The 24,632-nt window shown below is 48.0% G+C and overlaps 3 protein-coding genes across 16 annotated transcripts in view; all 3 read right to left on the bottom strand.

The window, feature by feature from the left end:
* Window positions 1-14: 14 nt before the first annotated feature.
* Window positions 15-10,586, bottom strand: Slc35a2 (solute carrier family 35 (UDP-galactose transporter), member A2). 7 transcript variants are annotated; one of them, NM_078484.2, is made up of 5 exons: window positions 10,074-10,263; window positions 8,576-8,758; window positions 4,744-4,895; window positions 1,640-2,367; window positions 15-316 (listed from the first exon to the last, which is right to left on the bottom strand). In NM_078484.2, exons 1-5 carry the CDS (start codon window positions 10,162-10,164, stop codon window positions 289-291), a joined length of 1,182 nt encoding a protein of 393 aa, NP_511039.2. In that variant the 5' UTR covers window positions 10,165-10,263; the 3' UTR covers window positions 15-288. The 7 variants fall into 7 exon arrangements, 6 of the variants coding, with proteins under 6 accessions (NP_511039.2, XP_006527648.1, XP_017173949.1 ...); XR_003953007.1 differs by having other exon boundaries at window positions 47-316; window positions 1,092-2,367; window positions 10,074-10,473; XM_006527585.1 differs by having other exon boundaries at window positions 47-316; window positions 1,640-1,777; window positions 10,074-10,473.
* Window positions 10,587-11,074: 488 nt separating this feature from the next.
* Window positions 11,075-16,201, bottom strand: Pim2 (proviral integration site 2). The gene is made up of 6 exons (NM_138606.2): window positions 15,951-16,201; window positions 15,714-15,823; window positions 14,829-14,879; window positions 12,887-13,259; window positions 12,258-12,434; window positions 11,075-12,153 (listed from the first exon to the last, which is right to left on the bottom strand). Exons 1-6 carry the CDS (start codon window positions 16,186-16,188, stop codon window positions 11,990-11,992), a joined length of 1,113 nt encoding a protein of 370 aa, NP_613072.1. The 5' UTR covers window positions 16,189-16,201; the 3' UTR covers window positions 11,075-11,989.
* A 1,679-nt stretch (window positions 16,202-17,880) lies between these two features.
* The window catches only part of Otud5 (OTU domain containing 5), a 37,014-nt gene continuing 30,262 nt past the window's right edge, over window positions 17,881-24,632 (bottom strand). For 3 of the 8 annotated variants that reach the window (XM_006527665.4, XM_030251398.1, XM_030251397.1), the window contains 4 exons: window positions 22,308-22,511; window positions 20,752-20,953; window positions 20,554-20,667; window positions 17,885-20,274 (listed from right to left, as the gene is read on the bottom strand). In XM_006527665.4, coding sequence (XP_006527728.1) covers window positions 20,153-20,274; window positions 20,554-20,667; window positions 20,752-20,953; window positions 22,308-22,511 — 642 coding nt within the window. In that variant the 3' untranslated portion in view covers window positions 17,885-20,152. Of the gene's footprint in view, window positions 20,278-20,553; window positions 20,668-20,751; window positions 20,954-22,307; window positions 22,512-24,632 lie in introns of all 8 variants that reach the window. The other 5 variants (NM_138604.3, NM_001290537.1, NM_001290536.1 and 2 more) reach the window with 4 other exon arrangements.

The following is a 24,632-nucleotide window of genomic DNA, read 5'->3' as shown; positions in this document are numbered from 1 at the left end:
AGTGCTTCCTTTCCTCATCCTTTCCAGGCTTTCCAACCCAACTTCACAAGGTGCAAAACATTTTATTTGCAGAAACTCACCTAAGAAATACTGTAAAGATAGCAGGAGTAGAGGTGGGCCCATTAACAGAGGTTAGTCATGTCAGCCCTATGTGGGGCAGGGGTTGGTAAGGACAGGGAGTTCCCGTGTCTACCTCACCCTACCCCTAATACTGATAAGAGTTTAGTCCCAGTTGGGCCAGGGCAAGAAGGGAGAACGAAGACAGGCCAGCATCTTCAAGTCCAGCAGCTACGACCCCTTCACCTTGGTGAGCAACCTGTGGTGAAAATGGGAAGGAAAGAGAAACACAGAAAGCTGGGGTGGGCCGGTGGGTGGGTTTCCTAAGCAAGCGAGGCTGGTAGTAAGCTACTAATCTTGGAGTTAGTAATGGTGCTTATGTGGAAAGAGCAGGCCCCTGGGTCAGAAAGCTACACATGGACTAAATAAATACATCATCTTTATTTGGCATTGGGTATCCTGACATTTGTTCATTACAGTTCCTTAAAAAACAAACCAAAAAAAAAATCAGAACAAATTAATCAAAAATAAAGATCCAGTGGCCCTATTTACATATAGCAAAGACAGCCCAGGCACCTTCCATGCATGCACTTAAGTGTGCGTGCACACATCCACACACATCCCCACGCGCGCGCGAACACACACACACACACACATCTGGGATACAGTTAAGGAGTTAATAAGCTTTGGGGAGTGCAGGGGCGCAGGTTCCATGTTTCATCAATTCTGACACCCATCCTGAAAGGATGTTTTAAACGCCAATGGAGCTGCAGGCGGATCGGCAGCTTTAGTTTTTGTCTGGATGTTTCTGAAGAGAATCCTTCGCCTCTGTCTCGTCAATTACATGAGATTCAGCCACTTCAAGGACCTCCCCTCCCCATTTTCCCAACACGCTGGATCATTGATCTAATGATAGCACAAACAAATCTCCATCCCAAACTATTGGAAAGCAAATGGCACTTATTGCACCCTCCCCAAGATGAGCTGATGCGAAATCCTCAGCTTGTGCCTCTCTCCTCGTTCCGGGCACTTACAACAGGCTGATTGCTCTTCAAGGGTCTCTGTACCGGGGAAACTGCCCCAAAGCCACAGCAGAGACCACGCTGTTGTCATGATCCAGGGTGATGGTGCAGGAGAGAAGACCTCATACAATAGGAAATGAACCCCACGAGGAGTCATTAGTCGTTATTGGAGAGCTGCAGGGCTTTTATCCAGTCTGCAGGATGGCTGGGAGGGACTGTCCCAGGCATGCGAGACAGGACATCTCCAGCACAGGGTCATGGGGGAAAGGCCTGGAATAGCAGTACCCCAACCCTGTTCCCAAAGAGGTTAGCCCAAGGCAGAGGAAGCAGCTCTAAAAAGCTCCTCCAGGAGAGGAGAGTCCATCTATCAGGAAGCGTTCATGTGACATTCAGCCCTAGTTCCATATCCCTCTAGAATTATGGGAGAAAATAAACCTCCAACCCACAAAAGCCAGGCCCTGGCAACAACTTTTTGGACCTGCAGAAGCCCAACCCCCTCCAACCCAACCCCCTGCCCTGTTCCCCCAACCACCACCAGCTCTCACTTGACCAGCACTGACTTTGGCAGAAAGGGCTCCGTGGTGAGGTCTCCTCGAGAAGACAGCTGCGGTGGTGGTGGCTGCCCAGGAGGCTGCTGGTGAATGCAGGGCCCAGAGGCCGAGGCCGAGGCTATGGCTTTGACTGCACCTCGGGGAAGGCTGTAGAGGTAGACAGCACCAATGACGAGCCCAGCGCCCAGGGCAAATAATGGGTCCAGGTGGAAGCCAAAGAGGCGAATGGAGGCAACAGTGGACAGCACAATAGACAGGGAGGTGGCAAAGCCCTTGAGGATGTTGTCAGCATACTTGACAACAACAGCCACCAGAAGCCCACCAAAGGCTTGGTTTAGTACTACACCCCAGACAGCAGGTGTGTACCCAAAGAAGAAGCCTTGACTGGCCACGGCGGTGCCCTCAGCCCACCAGAGCCCCACCAGGCCCAGCGCTGTGCCAAAGAGGCCGAGCTGTAGGTTACGAAGCCACACAGAACCTGAGCTGCCTTTGAGGATCTTCTCAAAGTAGACCCCAGCGAAGCCTGAGGAGAGACAGGAGGCCACAACTGCCGCTAAGCCCGCCCCCGGGTTCTGATCCAGTGGCCGTGGGCCACTCCCACCAGCTTGCTGTGCCTGGACAATGGCGACACCAGTGAAGAGCAGCAGCAGAGAGGCCCACTGCAGGCGTGAGAGGCTGCGATTCAACATGAGCACAGAGAAGAGCGCTGTAGTCAGGATCTTCAGCTGATATGTCACCTGCAAGTTGCATGTGAAGGCACTGAGGGCCGGTCCCAAATCCCATGAAGTGCAAGGGGACTAGGACAGCACCCAACTGTGGGCCTTTGGGAACAATGAAAAGGTGTTGTGCATGAAAACAAAACGAACCAGCCACTGACCACTGAGTGACCTGTGCCTAACTAGTTCCTAAAGACCCTTGCACATGACTAAGGAATGTAGTTCAATTGGTGAACACAGCATACACAGACTGCTAGAGTCCGTCCCAGCACCATATAGCCCAGGCCCAGTGGCATACACCTGTAAAATCCCAGCCCTTGGGAAATGGAGGCAGGAGGATAGGACATTCAAACTTATCTTTGGTTATATAGAGGCCAGAAATCTGGGCTAGAAATCATCTCAAAAAAGAACCACCCAAGTTCTACAAAAGGGGAACTGTGCAAAGAAGTCCCAAGCCACAGTCAACTCTACAACCCAATTCCCTTTTCCTAGCTATGTGATAAGGACAAATCACTTGTCCCTCCTGAAACCTGGCGCCATCTCTGTAAAATAAGGCTGCTGTATAGACAACACCTCCAAGTAGGTGATAAATAAATAAAGCTTTGGGGGCTGGAGAGATGGCTCAGTGGTTGAGAACACTGTCTGCTCTTCCAGAGGTCCTGAGTTCAACTCCCAGCAACCACATGGTGGCTCACAGCCATCTGTAATGGGATCTAATGCTTTCTTCCACTGTGTCAGCAACAGGATGCGCATACAACATTAAATAAATAAATAAATCCTTTAAACAAACAAACAAAGCTTTGTGATAAGGGGAATCTTCATACAAATGACTCCTCAACCATAACAAAGCCAGAACATATCACAGATTGCTATGTATGTATCCAGCATGCCTCTGGGCACCATATCGGGATTTGAACGTCTAACCTTCTCAACTACCATAGAACTGGACACCAATATAATCTGCAATTCACTGATGAGAAAGCTATGTATGGTGGCACATGACTGAAATCACAGCACTTAGGAGTTAAACTGTAAGTTCAAGGCCAGATTGACCCACATAGCAAGAGCCTGGCTCAACAAACAAACAAACAAACAAACAAACAAACAAACACACACACACACACTGAAGATATAGCTTAGCTATGTCTTAGTTTTGCTTAGTAGGCACCAAGCGCTAGGCTCAGTCCCTAGCGCCTCATAAACAAGGCCCAGTGCCACCGACATAGAACTCCAACATATGCGCTCATCATCTGTTACATAACAAGTTCATGGCCAGCCTGTCTCAAAGAAAACAAGATGAAATAAAAATAAAAAGATAAGCAAATAAAGGCACAGAAAGGTAAGTGACTGGCCCCCAAATCACAGAGCCTGAAAGCTGTAGCATGGGGATTTGAACCTTGTTGGGGCACATAGGCATTTATTTGTTTAGCTTTTTAAAAGATTTATTTATTTATTTTATATAAGTACACTGTAGCTGTCTTCAGACACACCAGAAGAGAGCATCAGATCCCATTACAGATGGTTGTGAGCCACCATGTGGTTGCTGGGATTTGAACTCAGGACTTCTGGAAGAGCAGTCAGTACTCTCAACTTGTGAGCCATCTCTCCAACCCCCTATTTGTTCGTTTTTTTAACACAGGGGTTCTATGTATAGCCCGGGATGTCCTGGAACTCTGTAGACCAGAGGCCACAAACTCACAGAGATCTGCTTGCACCTGCCTCCCCAGAGTGTTGGGATTAAAGTCACATGCCACCACGCCTGGATTAGCATCTAGAATCTTTAATAAACCTTGTATGAATACAAGACTATCCACAAATGCCTCAGAGTTGTCAATAAGCATTCAAGGACTCACTCTTTCTAGGCATTTCTTTTCTTTGAGATAGGGTTTCTTTCATACATTTAGAATACACAGACAATGCATATGCCACTCCCACCCAGTTTGTGCATTGGTGTTTTGCTTACATGTATGTCTGTGCATCACATGCATGCCTAGTGCTTTGGAGGGAAAGATCCTCTGAAAATGGAGCTACAGATGGTTGTGAGCTGCCATGTAGGTGCTGGCAACCAAACCCAGTTCCCATAGAAGAGAAGCCAGTGTTCTTAAGTGCCAAACCCCAAGAAATAAGTTTCTTGAGCCCTAAGTCGTCCTGCTTCAGCCTCCTGAGTACTGGATTTGTGGTATATGCCAATATCTCTGGCCCCAGGTATATTTTCAGTTATCTAAGCATCTCTCTTTTCAGTTTCGACACATAAACAAACCAAATTTAAGGGAGTTCCAAGAGTATTCTGAAAGTCACGTAGTACCTGTTTTTTGCAGGCTGCCTCCCTCCTTCCATCTACAGCCCCACCCCACCCCTGCTAGGATCCCTGGGGGCTATGCCGGGCTGGAGACTCACCTGGAAAGTGGCAGCTGGCAGGTTGCTGATGGCAACATACTGGAGGTTATTCTGCAAGGTATAGATGAGAGAGGGCACCGCAAGCTTGAGTGTGTCCACATATTGGACCAGGACAGCCTCATGGAGGAAGAGGACCAGGTGCTTCACATTACCTAGGTGGGAGGAGGCTCTGCTGAAGGTTGGGACCAGGCATGGCTCCTCTGTCTACCTCCCAGTCTCAACTTCCACCAGCACTGAACTAAGCTCCCCTTAGTCCTTCTGGCAGCTCTCACACAGTTTCTCCTACAGTATAAGAATGCCAAAGTTCTTTCTGAGCCAGGCATGGTGGTGCACGCCTTTAATCCCAGTGCTCAGGAGGCAGAGGCAGGTAGATCTTTAGTAGTTTGAGGCCAGCCTGGTCTACTTATTGAATTCCAGAGTAAGACCTTGTCTTTAAAAAAAAAAAAAAAAGCCTTGCTGGGCAGTGGTGGCACATGCCTTTCATCCCAGCACTGGGGAGGCAGAGGCAGGCGGATTTCTGAGTTCGAGGCCAACCTGGTCTACAAAGTGAGTGCCAGGACAGCCAGGGCTACACAGAGAAACCCTGTCTCGAAAAAACCAAAATAGTTCAGTGGTGGGGTGCTTGCCTAAGAGATGTGTATTCCCAGGTTCTACGCCAACACTATAGAAAAAGAAAAACCAATGGTCACAAAACGATGACTCCATCCCACTCTGCTTGCTAATCAACTACAGTTCATCCACCTGAGATCTACGTTCCTAACAACAGGCCCATTCAGGGCCTGCACGCAACGCATGTGGACAATGAAATTATCACCAAGTACCTAGAACCGGGTGACACAGAAGGGAGATTTTAGACTTGTTTGTGGTTGTACCTAGGGCCTGACACACTACTGAGCTACATATCCTGTAGAAGCCTTTTAGATATCCTAATTCCTTAATGGTCCATTTCCCACCCAAACATCTTTTTCTCAGTCCTAGATACATTAAGAAGCTGCCCCTGCCCTATGGATGCATGATGTCTCTTTTTGAATCTTTCTTTTCAAAAGTCTCTCTGTGGAGCCTGGGCCGGTAGACATGGAAAACAGAGGCTGATGTTAAATGTCTTTGCTATCACTCTCTACCTTAAGGTTATTTTATGTAAATGAGTGTTTGTGCATATATGTGTACATATGCATGCATGTATGATTGTGTACCACATGTGTGTACTGCCCAAAGAGGCTGGAAGAGGATGTCAGGTCCCCTGGAACTAGGGCTACAAATGTGCGCCATCATGTGGTTGCTGGGAATAGAACCCTCTGGAAGAGCAGCCAACGCTTTTAAGAGTTGAACCATACAGGGCGGTGGTGGCGCACACCTTTAGTCCCAGCACTCGGGAGGCAGAGGCAGGCGGATTTCTGAGTTCGAGGCCAGCCTGGTTTACAGAGTGAGTTCCAGGACAGCCAGAGCTACACAGAGAAACCCTGTCTCGAAACACTCCCCCCCCCCCCAAAAAAAAAAGAGTTGAACCATCTCTCAAGCTCTACCTTATTGTATTTTTAAAGGTTTTTTTTAAAAAAAATATGTGCATATACGTATCTGAATACACATATATGTGTTTGAGCAATGTGATGTAGATACTAGGAACTGAATTCAGCCTCTGGAAGCCACCTCTCCAGCTTTCTCCACCTTTTCTTTCCCCCTCCCCCCCACCTTTGAGACAGGTTTCTCTGAAGGTAGCACTGGCTGTCCTAGAACTAGCTCTGTACTCTGCCTGTCTCTGCTTCCTACGTGCTAGGATCAAAGGTATGAGCCATCCACTGCCTGGCTGTACCTTCGACAGGACTGGACCTTTTAGCTAGACTGGCTGGTCAGTAAGCCCACAGGATTGACAAGTCTCCAGTCACCTGCCTTGCCACTGCCTCCCTGTCCCTGAACTCACAAAGATGAGCTGGGATTAGATTTGTGCCACCATGCCTGGTTTTGATGGGCTTAAACCAGATCTTCACTCATGTAGAGCAAACATTTTACCCATGATGCCATCTTCCCAACCACTACTGGGGTGTGTGTGTGTATGTATGTGTGTGTGTGTGTGTATGTGTGCAAGATGGGATTGAAACTACAGCCCTGAACAGACTAGGCAAGTGCTCTATAGCTGAGCTACATTTCCAGTGCTTCATTTGTGTTGTGTGAGGCACGTGTATGAATGTGGGCATGCACAGTCCATGGTGCAAGCGTGGAAGTCAAAGGACAACTTAGAGGCTGACGTCACTTTTCTGCATCACAGGCTCTGATAGACAGAGCTCAGGTTCTCAGGCTAGCATGGCAAGAGCTTTTATCTGCTGAGCTATCCTGCCCATCCTATGTTTTCTTTAGAGATTGGGTCTTACAAAGTTGACCAGTCTAGTGTTGAACTTATGATCTTCCTGCCTCGGCTTCCCAGGTAGCCAGGATTACAGGCCTGCAGGTCTGGTTTTGCTTTTCTGTCCATTGGCGAAGTTTTATTTATTTTGAGCCAGAGTCTTGCTTTAGCCCAGGAAGCCTTGGAACTTATGGTCCTCCTGTCTCCCATATGCTGGACTTACAGGGTTAAAATCACCATATCCAACTTGATCGTTTCTTTATTTTTCTATGTATGATTTCTTATTATACTTGCTTTTTTTTTAGCTAGAATTCCAGATGGTTCAGGCTGCCTCTGAACTTACTTTGTAGCCAAAGATGACCTTGAACTGCTGCTGCTGCTGCTTCTGCCTCAGGTTATAGGCATTTATCACAACCGCTGGATGTGGTGGTGGATATGAGAGCCAGAGCTTTATATGCTAGGTTAGCACTATCATTAAGCCACACCCCCAACTGGAGGCATTATACTTTCATTTACTTATTGCTTACTTTTTCTTGCTTTCAAGTGGAGCATTAAAATGTTGCTCAAGCGCCGGGCAGTGGTAGCGCACGCCTTTAATCCCAGCACTTGGGAGGCAGAGGCAGGCGGATTTCTGGGTTCGAGGCCAGCCTGGTCTACAGAGTGAGTTCCAGGACAGCCAGGGCTACACAGAGAAACCCTGTGTCAAAAAACCCAAAACCAAAACCAAATGTTGCTCCAGATAACCTTGAACTCATAGAATTAACCGTTCCTCTGCCCACGCATACGGAACAGCTGCAGTTACAAGTACACGACATAGCTGGGCCTTGGGGGTGCACATCTTTAATCCCAGCATTTAGGAGGCAGAGGCAGGCCAGTCTAGTTCACAGAATAAGTTCCAGGATAGCCAGGGCTACACAAAAAAACCCTGCCTTGAAAAACAAACAAAAAATGTGCACGATGCTACACCCACCTGGTACTATAAAGGTGCAGATATGTAAAAGATATATATATAGATTAGCCTTGAGCGGCTCGCCACTGATGCTGTTTTATGCCACTGTAACCAAGAGTTGATAATTGTGAACCTGGGTCATGTACAGAAGCACATTTTTACTATTTTATACGTATGAAATGGGATTCTCCATATTACAAAAGTTTTTCTTTTCTTTTTCTTTTTCAGATAATCACATGTAGCTGAGGCTAACCTTGAACTTATGTTATCTTGAGCTCCTGATCTTCATGCCTCTACCTTTCAATCACCGTGGGTCTTCTGTTGCCTGTGGGCAGTCAATCTCACTGGTGTAGTTCTCAGGTATAAGGAATATCCACGTGGAGATGCAACTTCACATAGCTGCAGTGGTCAGGAAGCTTAAAAGCTCCTACCTACTCCTCAAGCATCCTCAGACACACCAGTCTACTCTCCCAGCAAACCTCCCAGGGGTACTTACACCCTTAACTTAGGGAGTCCCACCAACCAACCCCATTGGTGACTCATACCCCTCTTTTGTGCGAAGAGCAGCAGGAGACAGGTGAGACCTTTGAGCACTTCAGCCATGACCACAGCAGTGGTGGCAAAGAAGCGGTCCCCAGGCAGTGTGCGAGCGTAGCGGATGCTGAGGATGAGGGAGGCATTCTGGACCACCAGCACAGCTAAGGATATATACTTGAGGCGCCGGTGAGCTGCAGGGAGTGGAAGGAACACATAGGAGGAAGGAGTCAGAGGCTACTGGGGTATGGCCACCCACCTCATTCCTCTTTTCTCAATCAAAAATCTTCTGGCTCTTGGGACTTCCTCTGCTTGCCCATCTTAACTCAATGAGAGTCTGATCTGGACCTGTTTCCACACCCTCAGCTACTGGCAAAAAGGAGCAAGACAGGGAGAAGTGGGCTCCAGTCTGACTAGCTCTTAATCTGAAACCCTTTGTATAAGAAAATGACCAGGGCAGGCTCTGGACACACATGTTTGCTTCTTCTCCATTCCTGGGGAAGCCACTCTTTCTCAGACAGCATTGCCAATATTTATTGAATACCTACACTATGCCTATCACTGTACTAAGGGATTTACACAGATTCCCATCACTTGATTTCTAAAGGTACTAGGAAAATGTCCATTTTGTGGATAAGGAAATTGAGGATTTCTATGAAGTGATGCTTCTACTTGTAGGAATGTCCTATAAATGAAATAATGTTGCAATATAATGAATGGGACAATTGTTTAAAGATGTCCACCTCCTGAGGCTTGTTCTATTTCTCCATCCCATATGATTACCCCAATAGTTTGATTACTTTAATCACATATGGAAATACTTCCCTACTGCATATGGCCCATCCTCCCTCTACTGTACGTCCTTCTCCCAGCCAATGAATTAGTCTTTGTTCTACCCACACTTGCAATGAGCTCTCTCTACCATGTAGAAGCACTTGGCCCCCTCAGAATGTTCTTTCTGACCTATAAGAAGGAACTCTCCCACCTCAACACAAATAGAACTAGCTCCATTTGGGAGGAACATCCTCAGGATATTCTCTCCATGTAATGAAGGGCAGCTTCATGCTCAAAATGGATCCACTAGTCATACAAGGATGTGCCCCACCCTGACAATTTATAAGGTCCCTTTATAAGGAAGCCACCACCCTTCTATAAGGAAGAACTCTCACCCCGACAATCGTCGCTCCCTTCCACAGTTAGGGATTACCATCCCCCTCTGAACATTATCAATGTTCTTGCCCTCCTCAAAAGGAAATTCCCCGCACATTCACAACGGTCTTTATTTGAAAATCCAGGACCCCAGCCACAGTCACCCATAGAACGACCGATTCCTATCCGCAACATACGATGGTCCATTCTCTCCTTCCTTTTTCCTCACAACGCACGCACACATACACTAACACGTAGGTCCGTTCACACGGGATGAGCTGTCACTTCAGTCTAGGTTCATCCCACCCTCAAGAATCCCGACCTCCGATTAGGCAACGCCTCTACGTCAGGCCACCTCACCCGCTGTAGTGGACCCAGGTTCCAACGCGCCCGAGGACACAGCCCCAGCCCCGGCCGCAGCGGTAGATCCACCAACCCCAACCGCTGCCATGTTGGCATCTGCCCGTCCCGTCCCCTCGGCAACAGCAGGCTACTTCCGTATCCATCACGTCCGTTTCCGGACCTCTGGGGGGGGCGGGGCGTTAGCTGGGACGGGGGTGGGGGGGTTACGGGCAGGGGCTCTCAGCCTGTTCCCAGCTTAGATTCTCAAATGGTGGCTTCGGGTTCCCAGATTCCATCCAAACAGGAGACCCGGGGCGCCGCAGACGGTCTCCCGCAGCGTTTCCACAGGTCTTATTTGCATGCTCGTGACGCTCGACCCGGCCCTCATCCCTCATGCGCCCGCCTCACTGACCCTGACTGCCCGTAACCACCTGTCCAAACAGTCCTAGGGTTTTATTGGTTCCGTTGCTCCGCCATCTCGGCTTCTTATTGGAAACCCCAGATAGCACCACCCTTCTCGCGTCAGAATCAGTTCTAGTCCCTTTCCAGCCAGGTGCCGCCCTCTAAGGGCCAGAGGCCAAGTGGGAGGAATGGGACTTTAGAGAAGGCGGGACTAGTGAAACAGTGGACAGGGACCGTGACCATAATAGAAGAGAGTGAGGGGCAGACTTGAAGAGATTTGTCAGGATTAGAAAAATTTAAAGGAGGTGAGTTGAGGAAAATGCAAAGGAGAAGCGTGAAAGGTAGAGACAAAATTAAATTGTTAAAAGCTAGACAGAAAGTGCGAGAAAAATTCTAGTTGGAGCCTGGGATTTAGCTTGGAATTTCTGTACAAGCAAGTCTCAGTACTCCAAGTCTGGGGTTAGAATGGGCCTCAAAAGACCCTAAGCACCCCCCCACCGCGCCCCAAACCAGTCAGACAAGCCCTGTAGGTTTTTTTTCCAGAGATTTTTTTTTTCTCCAGCTACCTCCTAAACTCAGCATCTAGTAGATGCCTACTTCTATAAATGGCAATCCACTTGTGACTTCATTATTTATTAAATAGGTTTCCACACATGGCTTTTTAAATAATCCAGGCAGGGGGAGAAGGGACAGGAGGGCACTTGCCGCTCTCCACCTCCAGTACAGAATTATTTACATTTCAACCACTGGACAATCCTGGCTCAGGAGGAGGCAGCAAAAGTTGGAAAGGGGGGACCCCAGGAGAACAACAATAAGACTTATTTCCTCCATCTCATCCCCCCAAAACCATCCATCCCATCCTAGTCTCTGGTGGTGTCCGGTGATGTCCATCTCCCATTCCTTCCCAAATCATGGAAGTGAGGTTCTTCTCACCGGAATAAGAGCACTTGGGATAACAGTAGGGTCCCCTCACCAAACAAAGGAAGAAAAAGGAAGGAAGCGTGGGATATTAACTAATTAATGAGCAGTACCTCCCCCAGAATCACCAAGTCTGGGCTAAGGCAGGCAGGCAGCAACAGAATGAGATCCCAGGGTAAGGCCCTTTGCCTAAAGAGCTGCTGGGGATGGGGGTAATTTTAAGGAAAGCACCCTTGCCCAAGTGAGAGCATTTGAACTAAGTGTCTACGTGGTTTGTGGTAGTATAGGAAGTGCCAGTGTAGGGACTACAATGTCAGATTAAGAATCTTAGGGCCCAGAGGGAAGGAATCCAACCAAATAAACATCTTTAACAGAACAAGAAACAAGTAACTCCCCCTCCCAAATTAGGGACCACAGGTTCTGGGAGGAGAGCTCCTTCCCAGAATTGGGATAGGAACTGGGCAGACTTGGCTATCATCTTCTTCTGACCCCTGATCCCTATTCCCTGACCTTAGTAATACTGGATTTTTAACAACCTGTATAACCAGGTCAACAGATGTCCATCTATCCCTGTAGCGTGACCATGGGATTCCAACCAGAGAGCCTGGCTGGGTCTAGGGAAGCAGGGACCAGGGCAAGGGGGTGGGGCTTCCTTTGGAGGAGTTGATGGGCTTTTCTTCAGCTGGTGATTGCATCCAGGGGTCCAGCAGAATCTCCTCCAGTGAGGGTCGGGAGCAGGGTTTAGGGGCCAGGCACCGGCGGATTAGGGCACAGCAATCTGTGGGGTCAAGAAGCACAGGGGAGATTAGCAGTCAGCGAGGCTTGGGAGGCTTGGGAAGAAAGAAGCCGGTTGGGCTGGGGTGAGTGAGTGACAGGCCTCACCTGGGGAGACATGAGCAGGGAAGTGCAGCTCAGCCTCCAGAATCTCCTGGTCTCTCTCGAAGGGAATGTCCCCACAGACCATGTCATAGAGTAGGACACCTAGTGACCAGACGGTCGCTGGCAGGGCATGGTACTGGTGTCGCGAGATCCACTCTGGAGGGCTATACACTCTTGTCCCTGCACACAAGCCAAGGATTAGATCCTAATCAGGTGATGCCCTTCCTCAACTCCTGTGTCCCTAGAAGCCCAAGCTGTAAATTTAAAGGAGGGTATCCATTGGCTAGAACACCTGTACTTCCAAGTTTAACAGCAGAGTCCTAGCAGCAGCAAGACAGCTTTAAAGGAGTACTTCAAAATTAACAGTAAGATCATTTCACCAAAACCAAAAAAAACAAAAAACAAAAAACCCAACAAAACCCCATCCTACTCCACACTAAAATAAGAGCCCAGAAGGTTAAGAAACTTATAAAATGAACTTTATTGGGGAATCTAGGCTTGAGTATGCAGTGTTATAGAAATCAAGAACCTTAAAGTGTATGACATGGGTCCAATGTTCAGAGGCTAAGCCGAGCCTAAAGCTGAAAAGCCAGAAGAATGAGTGCTAAAGGGTAGAGAAGAAGCATCCTTACCATCAAAGTCAGTGTACGGCTCATCGTGAAGCAGGGCGCCGGAACCAAAATCAATGAGTTTAATGGAACCCCGGCATAGGTCGATCAGGATGTTCTCATCCTTGATATCCCGATGGACAACTCCACGGGCGTGGCAGTGCTGGACAGCTGCCACGACTTGGGTAAAGAAGCTGCGGCTACAGCTTTCACCCAGCGGCCCCTTCTCTGTGATATAGTCGAAGAGATCCTGAGCAGGCATAGGCCGCTCAAGGACCAGCATGAAGCCTTCGGGTGTTTCGAACCAGTCAAGAAGGCGTATCACACCCGGATGGCCATTGCCTTCACCCACCTTCCACAGCAGCGCAACCTCAAGTGGGCAGGTGACTGAGTCTGACTGGGGGGTGGGAAATCAAAAGAAAGAAGAAGAAGGAGGCAAGTGTTAAAAGTCTGTAGCCCTGCCTTCAACATAGCAAAGTTTATTTTCAAAGCACTAATTTCGGTTGGGCTCCTCTTCCTAGACCCTAGTACCCTCTTTAAAGGTTCAAGTCCTTCAGAGAGTGAAACGAACAGAGACCATACACGTCTGGCATGCAGTAGGTCAGTAAATACTTGGAGAAATTGAAGTGTTCTCATCTGTTTTGAAGGGGAGGGAGTTTGAGACAGGATCCCTACATAGACCAGGCTGGACTGGAATAAGAGATTCACCTGACTCTACCCCCAGAGGATGAAAGTGTGCCCCACCATGCCTGGACTTCAAAGTGTTTTATAATATAAGTCCCTCTTCATAATTTTACCTAAGATAGGTAAACAAGATGTTCATCAAGATCCACATCAGGACAGCTTTTATGCACACTAGATACTCAATAAGTATTTGTAAATGGAAGTACTTTACAGCAAAGAGGGACTAGCATGGAACTAAATCCTATTAAATTAATACTATTAATAAATACTATTATTGTATAAGTGTTGGTTAGTTTTCTTCACTAGCATACCTCAAGGATCCTTAGTAACAGCAAAACTCAGGATGTTAAGACAGAAAGAGCAGTCAGTAGAAGGGATGTAGCATATAATGCATTCTAAGAAATGATGTCGTATTTTGCAAAGTGCCTATAAATTAAACCACGGCAGAAGTGTCCTCTGGTTTTTAAATTTCTATCTCATGTTTGAGACAGAATTTTGCCAAGTAGCCCACCCAAGCCAGCCTCAAATTCACTGAAATCCTAGAGACCCAGCCTCTTGAACGTTGGGATCACAGGTGCGCACCACCAATCCCAGCTTTCATTTGTCCAAAACGACTTACACTGATTAATTGCAAAGGACCTGGCACAGAGTAAACATTTAATGAATGCTGTCTTGTCAGTCTTGCTTATCAACCAGCACAAGTCAAAGGCCCCTGCCCCAGACCCGAACGGGCAGCGACTGCCAAGAGTCCAGTTGCCTCAGATGGGGTCCTTTACAGACCCAGTAACTTGCACAGCCGCAGACAGGTTTTCTCACGAAGACGCAAAATCGGCTACTGCGCAGGCTCACCCCCAAACCCCCCCCCCAAGTCCACGGGCCGGCACAGACTACCTAAAGGGTTCACCAGGGGGAGCTCTCTTACCTACAATTTGCCCAGACCCGCCCTGATGTCCGTTAGCGTTCTCCGGGTGGCAGAAGAGAAGCAGCCAGCATCACCATGACAACCAGTGACCTAGGCCCCTCCTTCCCCACCAGCATGTCCTGTGAACAGCCCCAAAAGCAGTGTTTGGAAGAAGGATGAGAAAGGAGAGTTTGAAAGGAGAATCCAGGGCTCTGGGGGAATTGTGGTGAAATCAGAACTATCACATGAAGGCAGGAATCACAGGCTGGTGGGGTTCTCATGGTTTCAGGGCCCAGGGAGTCATATGTCCCCTAGAAAAAAAGCAGTGCGTGCGTTCTGTGATGGAGTCTATGGGTCATGACGTACACCAAAGACACTCACCACGGTGGACCAGCCTAGCACACGGTTCCGGGAGATTACTTTGATGGCCACCTAGAAAAAAGGCTGAGATAAGGGGGCAGCAGGTGATCCCAGACTTCCCAATTCCAGTCTCTCCACCCGGGTATTCCTAGTTCCCATACATATCACATCCATCGGAGCTCAGATGCCCACCCAGCATTTAAGTCCTCAGAAGCAAGTTCACCTAAACATATTTACGCCTGGGCTCTCGTTAAGAAAGCATCAAGACCCCCTGAAATCCAGAACGGGAGTGAGTTGTAGTTTTTTTTTTTCCTTTTGCTTTTTCTCTCGCACTGTCTTTCTACATGCCTCCCCCCTCCCCCCGCCACGATGTTGGTTATTGAACTCAGTGCTTGTGAATGGTGGACAAATAATCTACCACTGACCCATATCCCCAGATTCGAATTCCAAGTCTTTTTGTTTTGTTTTGTTTGTTTTTTTTTTTTTTTTTGACGTCGCATGCCCTCCTCCATCATCCTCATCTCCAGGACAACTCTATCTGGATTGTTGTTCTCACGACTCCACACTTAACACCTACTTTTAAAACATCCCCACCATCTCAGACACACAAGCGCACGCACATCAATTCCATGGATCTTGGGGTCCAGTCCTGATATCTGCCCCCTCCCTAGTAGAAAGCGCCAATCTTCTAGAATTCTTGCCCTGAATCCTGCCCACCCCCATACCCACCTGGACTGCAGACACACGCGCGCACTCACACTCCTAGCAACCCTGCTCCTTATGATTCTACTACACATTTGCAGACGCAGGCTCCCCACTGAAGCAACTGGCATCCCAGTCACTGGTACCCCACCACCACCCTTCGCCAAAACACCTGACCCTCCGAGAACCCCTTGTAGGGGATACCTGACGTCTATCCGTGACGCGGTGTCCCGCGAAGACGGTGCCAAAGCCTCCCTTACCCAGGAGGGGGCCAAGTCGGTATTCGGCCTCGAAAGCTGCCCGATCCTTGCCTCCTACGCAAGCGGAGGCGAGGAAGTCAGGGTGGCGGTGTACTCTGATCCCAGCCATGACTCGCCCCCACACCAGCACCCATCATTCCAGTCCACCCAACCTGCTTGTGACAGAGGAGGCTACGCTCACCTGGAGGCTGCGTGGGGGTCACAGGGGGCGAAGGATGCCCCTGCAGAGGCTTGGTCAACATGGAGGAGGTGCTGCGTATATTGAGCCCGCTGAATCCGCTGAGCCCGCAGGGCGTGGATGCCCGGGGCAGAGCGGCCGGAGAGCCAGGGCTGGGGGGCGCCAGGGTGGAAGGCAGGGAATCTGGCGGCCCGGAAGCGCCTGCAGACGGCGCAGCGTTAAGATTCGTCGCGCGCGCCAGCCCCAACGCTACTGAGCCGGGGCACGCGCCTCCCGGGAGAGTCGCCCTGCGCGACAGACCCGCCCACCTGGCTTTGATCAATCCGGACGCGGCACCTGCTGTACCCCAGCCAATCCGAGCCAGTCCTTATTTGCATGCCACCCTCAACGTTTCAAGTGCCCCTTATGCAAAATACATGCCAGGTTCTTCCGCGGAGGAAGGGCCTGTATGCAAATGTAGGAGGGTGCGCGCGCGTGCGCGCACACACATAGACAGACGGACACACAGACATGCACGCTTCTGGGAATTCCTTTGCGACAACTGCGTTTGTTTTGGTTGTTGGTGTGGTGGGGTGTGTACACACTTTTAAAAAGCGCAGCCTCCTTTCCTAGGATGCAGGTTTGCTGCCGCCATCACCTTTGCTGCCTTGAGTTCAGTAAGGAGACAACGACAAACCAGCTTTTAAAAATCAGAGCCTGGAACTAGACAGGATCCTGTCACGTGTGTTTCACCCAAGATCAGGCAGCCTTTGCTCCAAAACTGTAATCTTATAGGAGAGCTGGTCCACTCTTCAGGGAAGGGTAAAATTCTTTACCGTCATCAAAAGGAAGGGATGCAGAGGAAACAATGGCAGTTTGGCACCTGTAGGGTGCTTTTTTGCTGCCATTATCCTATACAAACCTGGCTAGACTTGGCTCTGTTACTCAGTCTGGGTCTTGAATCTATAATGGCAGGACTTAGTTCTTGTGGGAACTACAACTTCCTTGTAAAAAAGGAGCTGGGAACTGAAAGCGAGGTCAGACTGGGCAACATAGTGAGACTGTCTTAAAAGCAAAAGGTCTTCAGGTAAGGCTGCTGACCTCAGGACTCACATGGTGAAAAGGGAGAAATGACTTCTATAAGTTGCTTTCTGACCTCCAATCGTGTGTGGAACTCACATACCCACACGTACACCAAGAACGGGAGAACCACCATTAAAGATATAGTCAGACACATTCAAGTAGACTTGTCCTAACCTAGGTGTACATGAAAATGTGTTCCGAAAAGAAACATTCAGTGATATGACTTGTACTGTCCTACGGGGGTCACTTAATACCATATGCCCCCACCAGAAATTGACAGATTTGTCACAAGCACACAAGCACCACCAGATATGTACATTCACAGAAATATTTGTGCTGCCCCAGAAATGAGAGACCCAGAGTCTGTCACAAGAATATACAGTTGTTCCACACATACACGCACTGCTCCAAAGCAGGTACGTAGTCATCCTTGGGCTCTAAATCACCACATAGATAAGCAAATCAACAAAAGCCGGACCCAATCACACACTATCAGACACGCAGCTTATCACTGAAAGTATCCAGACAAACTACAGATGTACTGTCACTGAGAGACCCACGCAAACATGCATTTCTTTCTCTCGGATACCAGACACAAACTGTCATAGGCAGAGTCCCACACTCAGTCACCATCTGATACACCTGGAAACAAGCCTCATCGGAAACAGACACATCCACACTCAACCAGAGACACTGGAATTCAGAGAAACTGGTTGACTCAAGACTCAATGTAGTCACAGGCACAGACAATACACGCAAAGCAGAAAAGGTAACACATAATGTCCCTTACTCAGCCAGCATCCCTAGGTGTCTCCCTATGATCCTGACAGGCTTTAGTGGAGGGGAGATCTTAAGACACACACAAACAAGATAAGTAAGCATCACAGCCCCAGCCCAGAAGTTTATTTATAGTACAGTTCTTCGGAATAGTCGTAGACAGAAGGGAGAGTGCCAATGGGATCACACAGGGTTTTTTCAGGTGATCCCTTTGTCTTGCTGAAGATAGGGTTAGGGCAAATTGCAAGTAAAAGCCAAGAGTAGCAAGAGTCAGGCTGAGGCCAAATGGTACAAACTTACAAAATACGGTAATACCCCCACCCCTAAAGTCTGGTAAGAACCCCAACATTTGTGCTCTAAGAGTGTACCAGGTACTGTTCCCAGTAGTACATTATTGACCATACACATTCTCTGTCAATACTCACAAATCAGAGAGCATGAGGTAGCAGACATTAATGACCCCTGTAGTTGCAGATGGGACACTTTAAAGTCAAAGAGAGCCCAAAGCCACACAGTGAGACAAGGCAGGTAGATTTGAAATGAATCAACCCTCTTGGCGTGCTCATGCTTGACCACGTATTTCAGATATCCTGTAGCCACCCACTGGGCAAGCCATACCCTCACCGTAGGGCCACCCTACACAGCCTTCTTCTGAAAGGACCTCACTGAGGCATTGGGGAGTGGGAGAAGACTGCTCTGAGGAAACCTGAGGGCCAGCCAGCCTTCTCTAGCTGGGCTTTACAAACCCTAGCAGGGGTATGGACAGAGGTGTCAACAGACCTGAGGAACAAACAACAAAAAAAGGATTTAGCCATTTCATCCTCCAACGTTTAAAACCCAGTTGGGCAAGGGCCACCTCTGGTCACTGAACTCATTAGTGATTGCTTATTTCATCAGATTATCACAAGAATGAATGAGCATTAAGGTTGAGAGTAGAAATTCAGACACCAGTCTTGGCCTCTGGCTCATACAGTCCTTTAAATTAGCCCTAGGCTCCCTAATGCAAATATGGTAGGTGGGAGTAGGGACTTCAGTTTCAGTCGATTTGGTTCTGAAGTTTATGATTTTTAATAAAAGCGTCTTGCTGTATAGCCCAGCTGGCCTGCAACTCAAAAGATCCACCTCTGCCTCTGCCCTCCTCAGTGCTGGGATCAAAGGCATGACCACGACCAGTTGTAGAGTTGTTGTTGGTTTTGTTCTTTTAAGAAACAATCTTGGTTATGTGGGTTAGGTTAGTCTTAACCCACCTGGGCTCTAGAGATTCTCTGCCATCAGTCTCAAGACAAGAAGTTAATTTAATAAACAGAAGATCAAATATGAACCCCAGCTTACAGAGAGCACCTACTGGAGAACAAGCAGACCTCTGGTCAAAGCAAATCCTGTGCTTCCCAGAGGCCCATCCACCCGTGTCCCACACAGAATAGAGTTGCTCAGGGAAACTGACATTTGGTTTTATTGTGCCAAGGACATTACAGATGGTGGATCTTGTCAACACCTGCAGTGCACGGGTGCCCCATCTGCTGAGGCTGCTCCCACTCCCTAAATTCAAATCTTGGGTAGTGGCCCTAATTTCCCAAGACACCCCACCTCAAGCCTTCCAAACAGACTAGCGGTGGTGAAGGCAAAGCAATGCAGCAAGGTCAGGGTCTCACTGTCCAAAGTCAGTCTGCCACCTGCAATGCCTGTCACCTCCCTCTACCTCATAGCCTTTGCCCTTCCAAGGAACTAGGGGCCAAAAGACAGCAGAAATCCATCTTTTTTCTGCCCTTTCTGTCCCATGGCCAGCCTGCCTAGCTCCAAACCAGAGATGCCACCCTCAAAGGACCAACGTTGCCATGAATATTCTTTTTGATTTGTTGATTTTGTGAAATAAAGCACATTTTAATTAAGAAAAATTTTAACATTGAAGGCTCAGATTCTTCGGATACTAGAAGGAAAACTTGCCACTTCCATTTTCCTGTCATCATTGCTGGGAAGGGATGACAAGTTTATCTGATCTTTAAGGAAGGGTGAGCAGAAGACTTCCTTTGTCTGAATGTCTCTCTTCTGGGGCTGCCTGGCTGCCAGATGGTCTGTCTCTGTGGGCCTCTTGCCTACCTTCCGCACCCTTTCCAGAGTCCCCTGTGGAATGCTGAGATGGTGCTGTGCGGGGGCAATAGGGCACTTCAGCTGGCAGAGACCAATGGTGGTGGCAGGGATGAGATGGATGGAGCGCATGGGTGGGCCGGCCAGAGGGAAGTGGAAAAAAAAAAGGAAAAGAGGAAACAAAAGAAGGAAGCCAAGAGGGAAGAAAGCCAAAGAAGTTTGGGTGGCATCAAAGGGCAGGAGTGGGGGATCGGGAATGATGTCCAGTCCCTGGGTGTCCATCAACTCTTGTCTGGGGGTGGCTCTCTGTGCACTTTGTTTTTCTTCATACTGTCTAGGTATTCCTGTTGGGACACTGCCAGCACCGATGCTAGGATCTCATCATCGTCCCAATCATTCAGACCTGCTGGGCAGGAGAGAGAAGAGGACAACGATGATGGGGGGCCTCAGGTCACTTTCCCTGATTTCTGTCTGATCCCTGGCTCTGGAAAAGTCCGTTCAGGTCCCAATCACTCATTGACTCCCTCAACTCTGTGAAGCCCCACTAGACCCACTGTGGAGAAAATCTTTGGGGCCTGAAATTTTCCCTCATGCCTCTGATTTGGGAGAGATGGCCAGGGGCTTCAAAAAATCCTCCGGGCTCTCCCAACTTCCAGCTGGCCCATCCCCTAAGGAGGCTTACCAAAGGCAGAGGGGGACATCTGCTGGATGAGGGCCCGGCACTCCAGAGCAGGGTAGAGGGACACAAGAGGAGAGGTGGCCCGATCACCCCCTGCTGAGAACTGACTGCTTGTACCTGAGGCAGATGGACAATCAGAGGTAGGGCCCAGCAAGCAGAGCCTCTTAGCCCAAGCAGGCACCCTGAAAGCAAGCCACTGACCTGGTGCACAGGGTGAAGGAGGTTTGGCAAGAGCTAACACAGTGCCTGGGGAAGGGGGCTTAATGCCTAGCTCGGCATGCAGTTCAGGGTGCTCAGGTGACGAGGCTGAACTTCGTTGCCGTGGGGACCGACTAGTCCATTCCTCCAGGCCACTGGAGGCTGCTGCTGTGGCTGAACTGCATGTGGCACTGGCTTTCCGGGGCTGCAGTAGGGAAGGAAAAAGTGATAAGGACCTACACCAGCTATGACCCTCCTGTGCCAGAGTGATTATACCCTTTCCAGAATCCTGGCTATAGCACAGCTTTAATGTATCACGGTGGACTACTGGGAGATTCTTAACTAGCCTCATATCCTTGCAGGCATCTGACAAAGTCCTATTCTTTTAAGAGATTGTGATTCCATAGCACGCCTGTAGTACCCTCACCTGTCACTGGGACTCCCTTGGGAGCCTCCTCCTCACTGATCTCATACTTCAACCCTGCTTTCTCCCTCAGATTTGCTCTATAATCGGTCAGGGTGATCCTGTCAAGTCCTAACTCGAATCCTTTTTGTGTTTACAGCCCACCCCCCATGGTTTCTGTCTCATTGAGAGCAAAATCAAAGTCCTCTCCAGAATTCACAAGTCACCATCCAACCTAGCCCCACTACCCTGATCTCACCCTCGTTCTGTTCAGCTACAGACTCTGAGTTATACCAACTCCACTGCCCTCACCCCCAGCTACCAAATCCCCTTTTTATAGGCTGCCCCCACCTCATCTGCTGAGGCCTACCCCGACGACTGTTTAATACCGTGAACTCAGACCATCTCCACTCAGTCTCAATTGTCCCCTGTACCAAGTGTCCATTTTTCATCCACCATACCTCCAACTAATTTATTCATTATGAGCATTTTATTTCACTTAGTAAAACTGTGAGTAGCCTAAGGATAGGTACTTTGGCCTGCTAGGTTCACAATGTAGCCCGCTACACTAGGAATAGGACCTCCTGCTTCCTGTCACAGGCGTATAGTAAATACTCGCTGATCAGATTATTCAGCTTCTGGAACCATTTAGTCATTCTAAAGCCCTCTGTGATTCCCCAGGCGCCTGCCTCCCTGCTTGCTATCCTAGAAATACAACCGACTGGATCCTCCACCTCTCCTGGTCTTGTACAACCAGAGTCACAGGCCTGACCAATGCCGTATCTGCCTCAACAGACAGACAGGATCACTGAAGATAGTGAAGGAAAGACTATATCCTCAGGACAGAATGCAGCATGCAAAGGGATTCCAAAAAAAGCTGCTCTCTTTGTAGCTATCCATTGTTCCTTTGTGCTACCAGCAGTGGTAGCTGCTCTCTTCGTTTCTTAAGAGCTGGCTCTCCTTCACTTCTTAAAATCAAGTGTTGAGAGTTCCAAGGTACGATGCCAAGACTAAAGATGAGATGAGTTAGAGATGGGGCTGGGAGCTTCCCTTTCTCCCAGATGTCAAAATCTCTTATTTTATCCCTGTCAATTAGGGGTCAAAAGATAAGAAGTAACAGGTCTTGGTCAGGCCAATGACAGAGTCCATGACCCACCTGGCTGGGTCCCCGGACCTGGCGGGCCTGTTTCTCTTGATCCCTCAGCCACTGAAGGTAAGATTCTCGAGCCACCTGCTCCTCTATGGCCTCATTTGTGGCCTCCCAGTCTGTAGCTCGTTTCTTGTCTTCCAGCATTTGCTGTTCAATCCATGACTCTTCTGATGTCTTTATGGCATTCTTCATCAGGGACTGCTCTGCAAACTGCCAGGGGGGGAGAGGAACAGGGATGTGCGGTGATGCTCTGAACGTGGGTAAGAGCCTGAATGGGCTCAGAAAGGCAGGCCTACAGGCCTTAGCAAAGACAACATAGAAGTTATTTTTACAAAGCACTCCTCAGCGGATTGTGTATAGAACCATCCATAACTGAAGAAAGCAGGCTTAGATATAAGACCTGGCAATCTGAACTGCTATGGTCAGATATATGGGCCCAAACCCAAGACACCTCAAGTGAAGCATTAAGTCTGGAGATAAGAGGGGCTCTTCTGTCTAGGCCTTCATTTAAAGAAGCCTCATCTAGCAATGATTCAATTTCACAATGCTGAAGCCTTTCTCATATATTCCCAGATAAGGCAAAGGAAAAAGATGAACAGAGAAGTACAGACATGGAGTGGAGGCAGGAATCAAGCGTATATGAGGCTGGGTATGGCTATGTGAGGAATTAAAGGGTCAGTATTGGCATCGTGTGGGTGCTAGGACACTGTATTCTCATGCAAGTTCGCATCAAGTTTTAAGACACTACAACATTAGTTGCTTTCTGAGAGAGGGCCATTGCCTGGACTGATCTTGAACTCACTAAGAAGGCCAGGCTGGCCTGGAATTCATGGCAATTTGCCTTCCAGCTTGAGGCTCACAAGTGCTGGGATTACAGGCATGATGCTAATGAAATAATAGAGAACATCAAAGTATATTTCAGGGATTAAATGCAAATACTACTTCCTAAAATTTTGGTTAATGTTTTGTTTTCCAAAAACAATGACTTGGTATGCAGCCCAGTCATTAGGTTTTTGAACTCACAATTCTCTTCCTCTGCCTCAAGACTACTAGAATTTCAGGCATGTACCACCATGTCCCTAGCAACATCATTTTCAAATGCACATACATAACATACATAAATGCATGTATGCTAAACAACATAATTTTCTATCATGGAGCACACCAGGGGAAATACATGTATAAAAAGGTTAGATCAAGCCAATTTAAAAATAGGGCCAGCTCAGTGATAATGAATGCATACACAAAAACATGGGTTTAATTCCTAGCACTACAAAATGACAAAAATGAAAAGTAGGTAAGTGATCTAATCGCACAGGTAAAAGATATAGAGATGGCCAATGGACATATGTAACCAATACTCAGGCTGGGGACCAAGCTCAGTGGTAGAGCATTAAAACAATGTTCAACACATTTAACAATCAAGGAGCCTTTAAAAAAAACACTGAGAATGGCTAAAATTCAAAAAAAGTAGAAAGATGAATTGCTGGGAAAGAAGAGGAATGGAACTTTCATTCATTGTGATGGCGACTGGAACAAATCAGGCCACTTCATACAATAGTCTAGCAGTTGCTTACAAATCACAGCATGATTTTATAATTCTGCAATCTTGCTTCCAGATATTAATACAACTAATCATAAAATTTAAGTTCCTACAAAAACCTGAACACAGCAGTTTACAGAAGCTTTGTTCATAATCATCAAAACCTGGAAGCAAGCAAGGATATCTTTCAAATAGGTGAATGATTAAACCAACAGTGTGCCTCCACAAATGGAACAGTGATAAGAGAATAGCTAACAAACCATGAAAAACCAGGGAAGAACCTTAATGCATATTGCTACCTGAAAGCAGCATTTTTAAAAGCTTACATACTTATGATTGCAATTACGTGACTTTCTGAAATAGGCAAAAGCAGTCAATAAAGATCAGTGGTTGCAGGAGAAAGCGTGGGGAACCTTTAGGGGCTGAAACTAGCTGAATGAATAGGTGCCTAAGATAGATGCATGGTATTATTATGCATCTGTCAAAACCCAAGGAACTTTACAAAACAAAGACTAATCCTTAATGTATGCTAATCGCCTTTTAAAGATTAGTTAAGAAGTAAGGCTCCCAGTGACAAAACCACCTAAATGAATTACAAATGTATGCAAAGACAAGCAGGTGGTGGCCTTGGGCACTTTAAAAATGAATAGAATCAGTAACACTAAACATAAAAAGAACTGCAGATATCACCGGACTCCAGGGGGTCCAGTTAATGAGTCTGCCCCAGCTTATACCCGTATATGTAAATAGCAGTCATGTAAATGACTGCTGGGTGATGGGGAAAGTTT

This window comes from Mus musculus, chromosome X (assembly GCF_000001635.26).
Source record: "Mus musculus strain C57BL/6J chromosome X, GRCm38.p6 C57BL/6J".
Lineage (NCBI taxonomy): Eukaryota > Metazoa > Chordata > Mammalia > Rodentia > Muridae > Mus > Mus musculus.
This window is presented reverse-complemented; position numbering and strand designations above follow the sequence as displayed.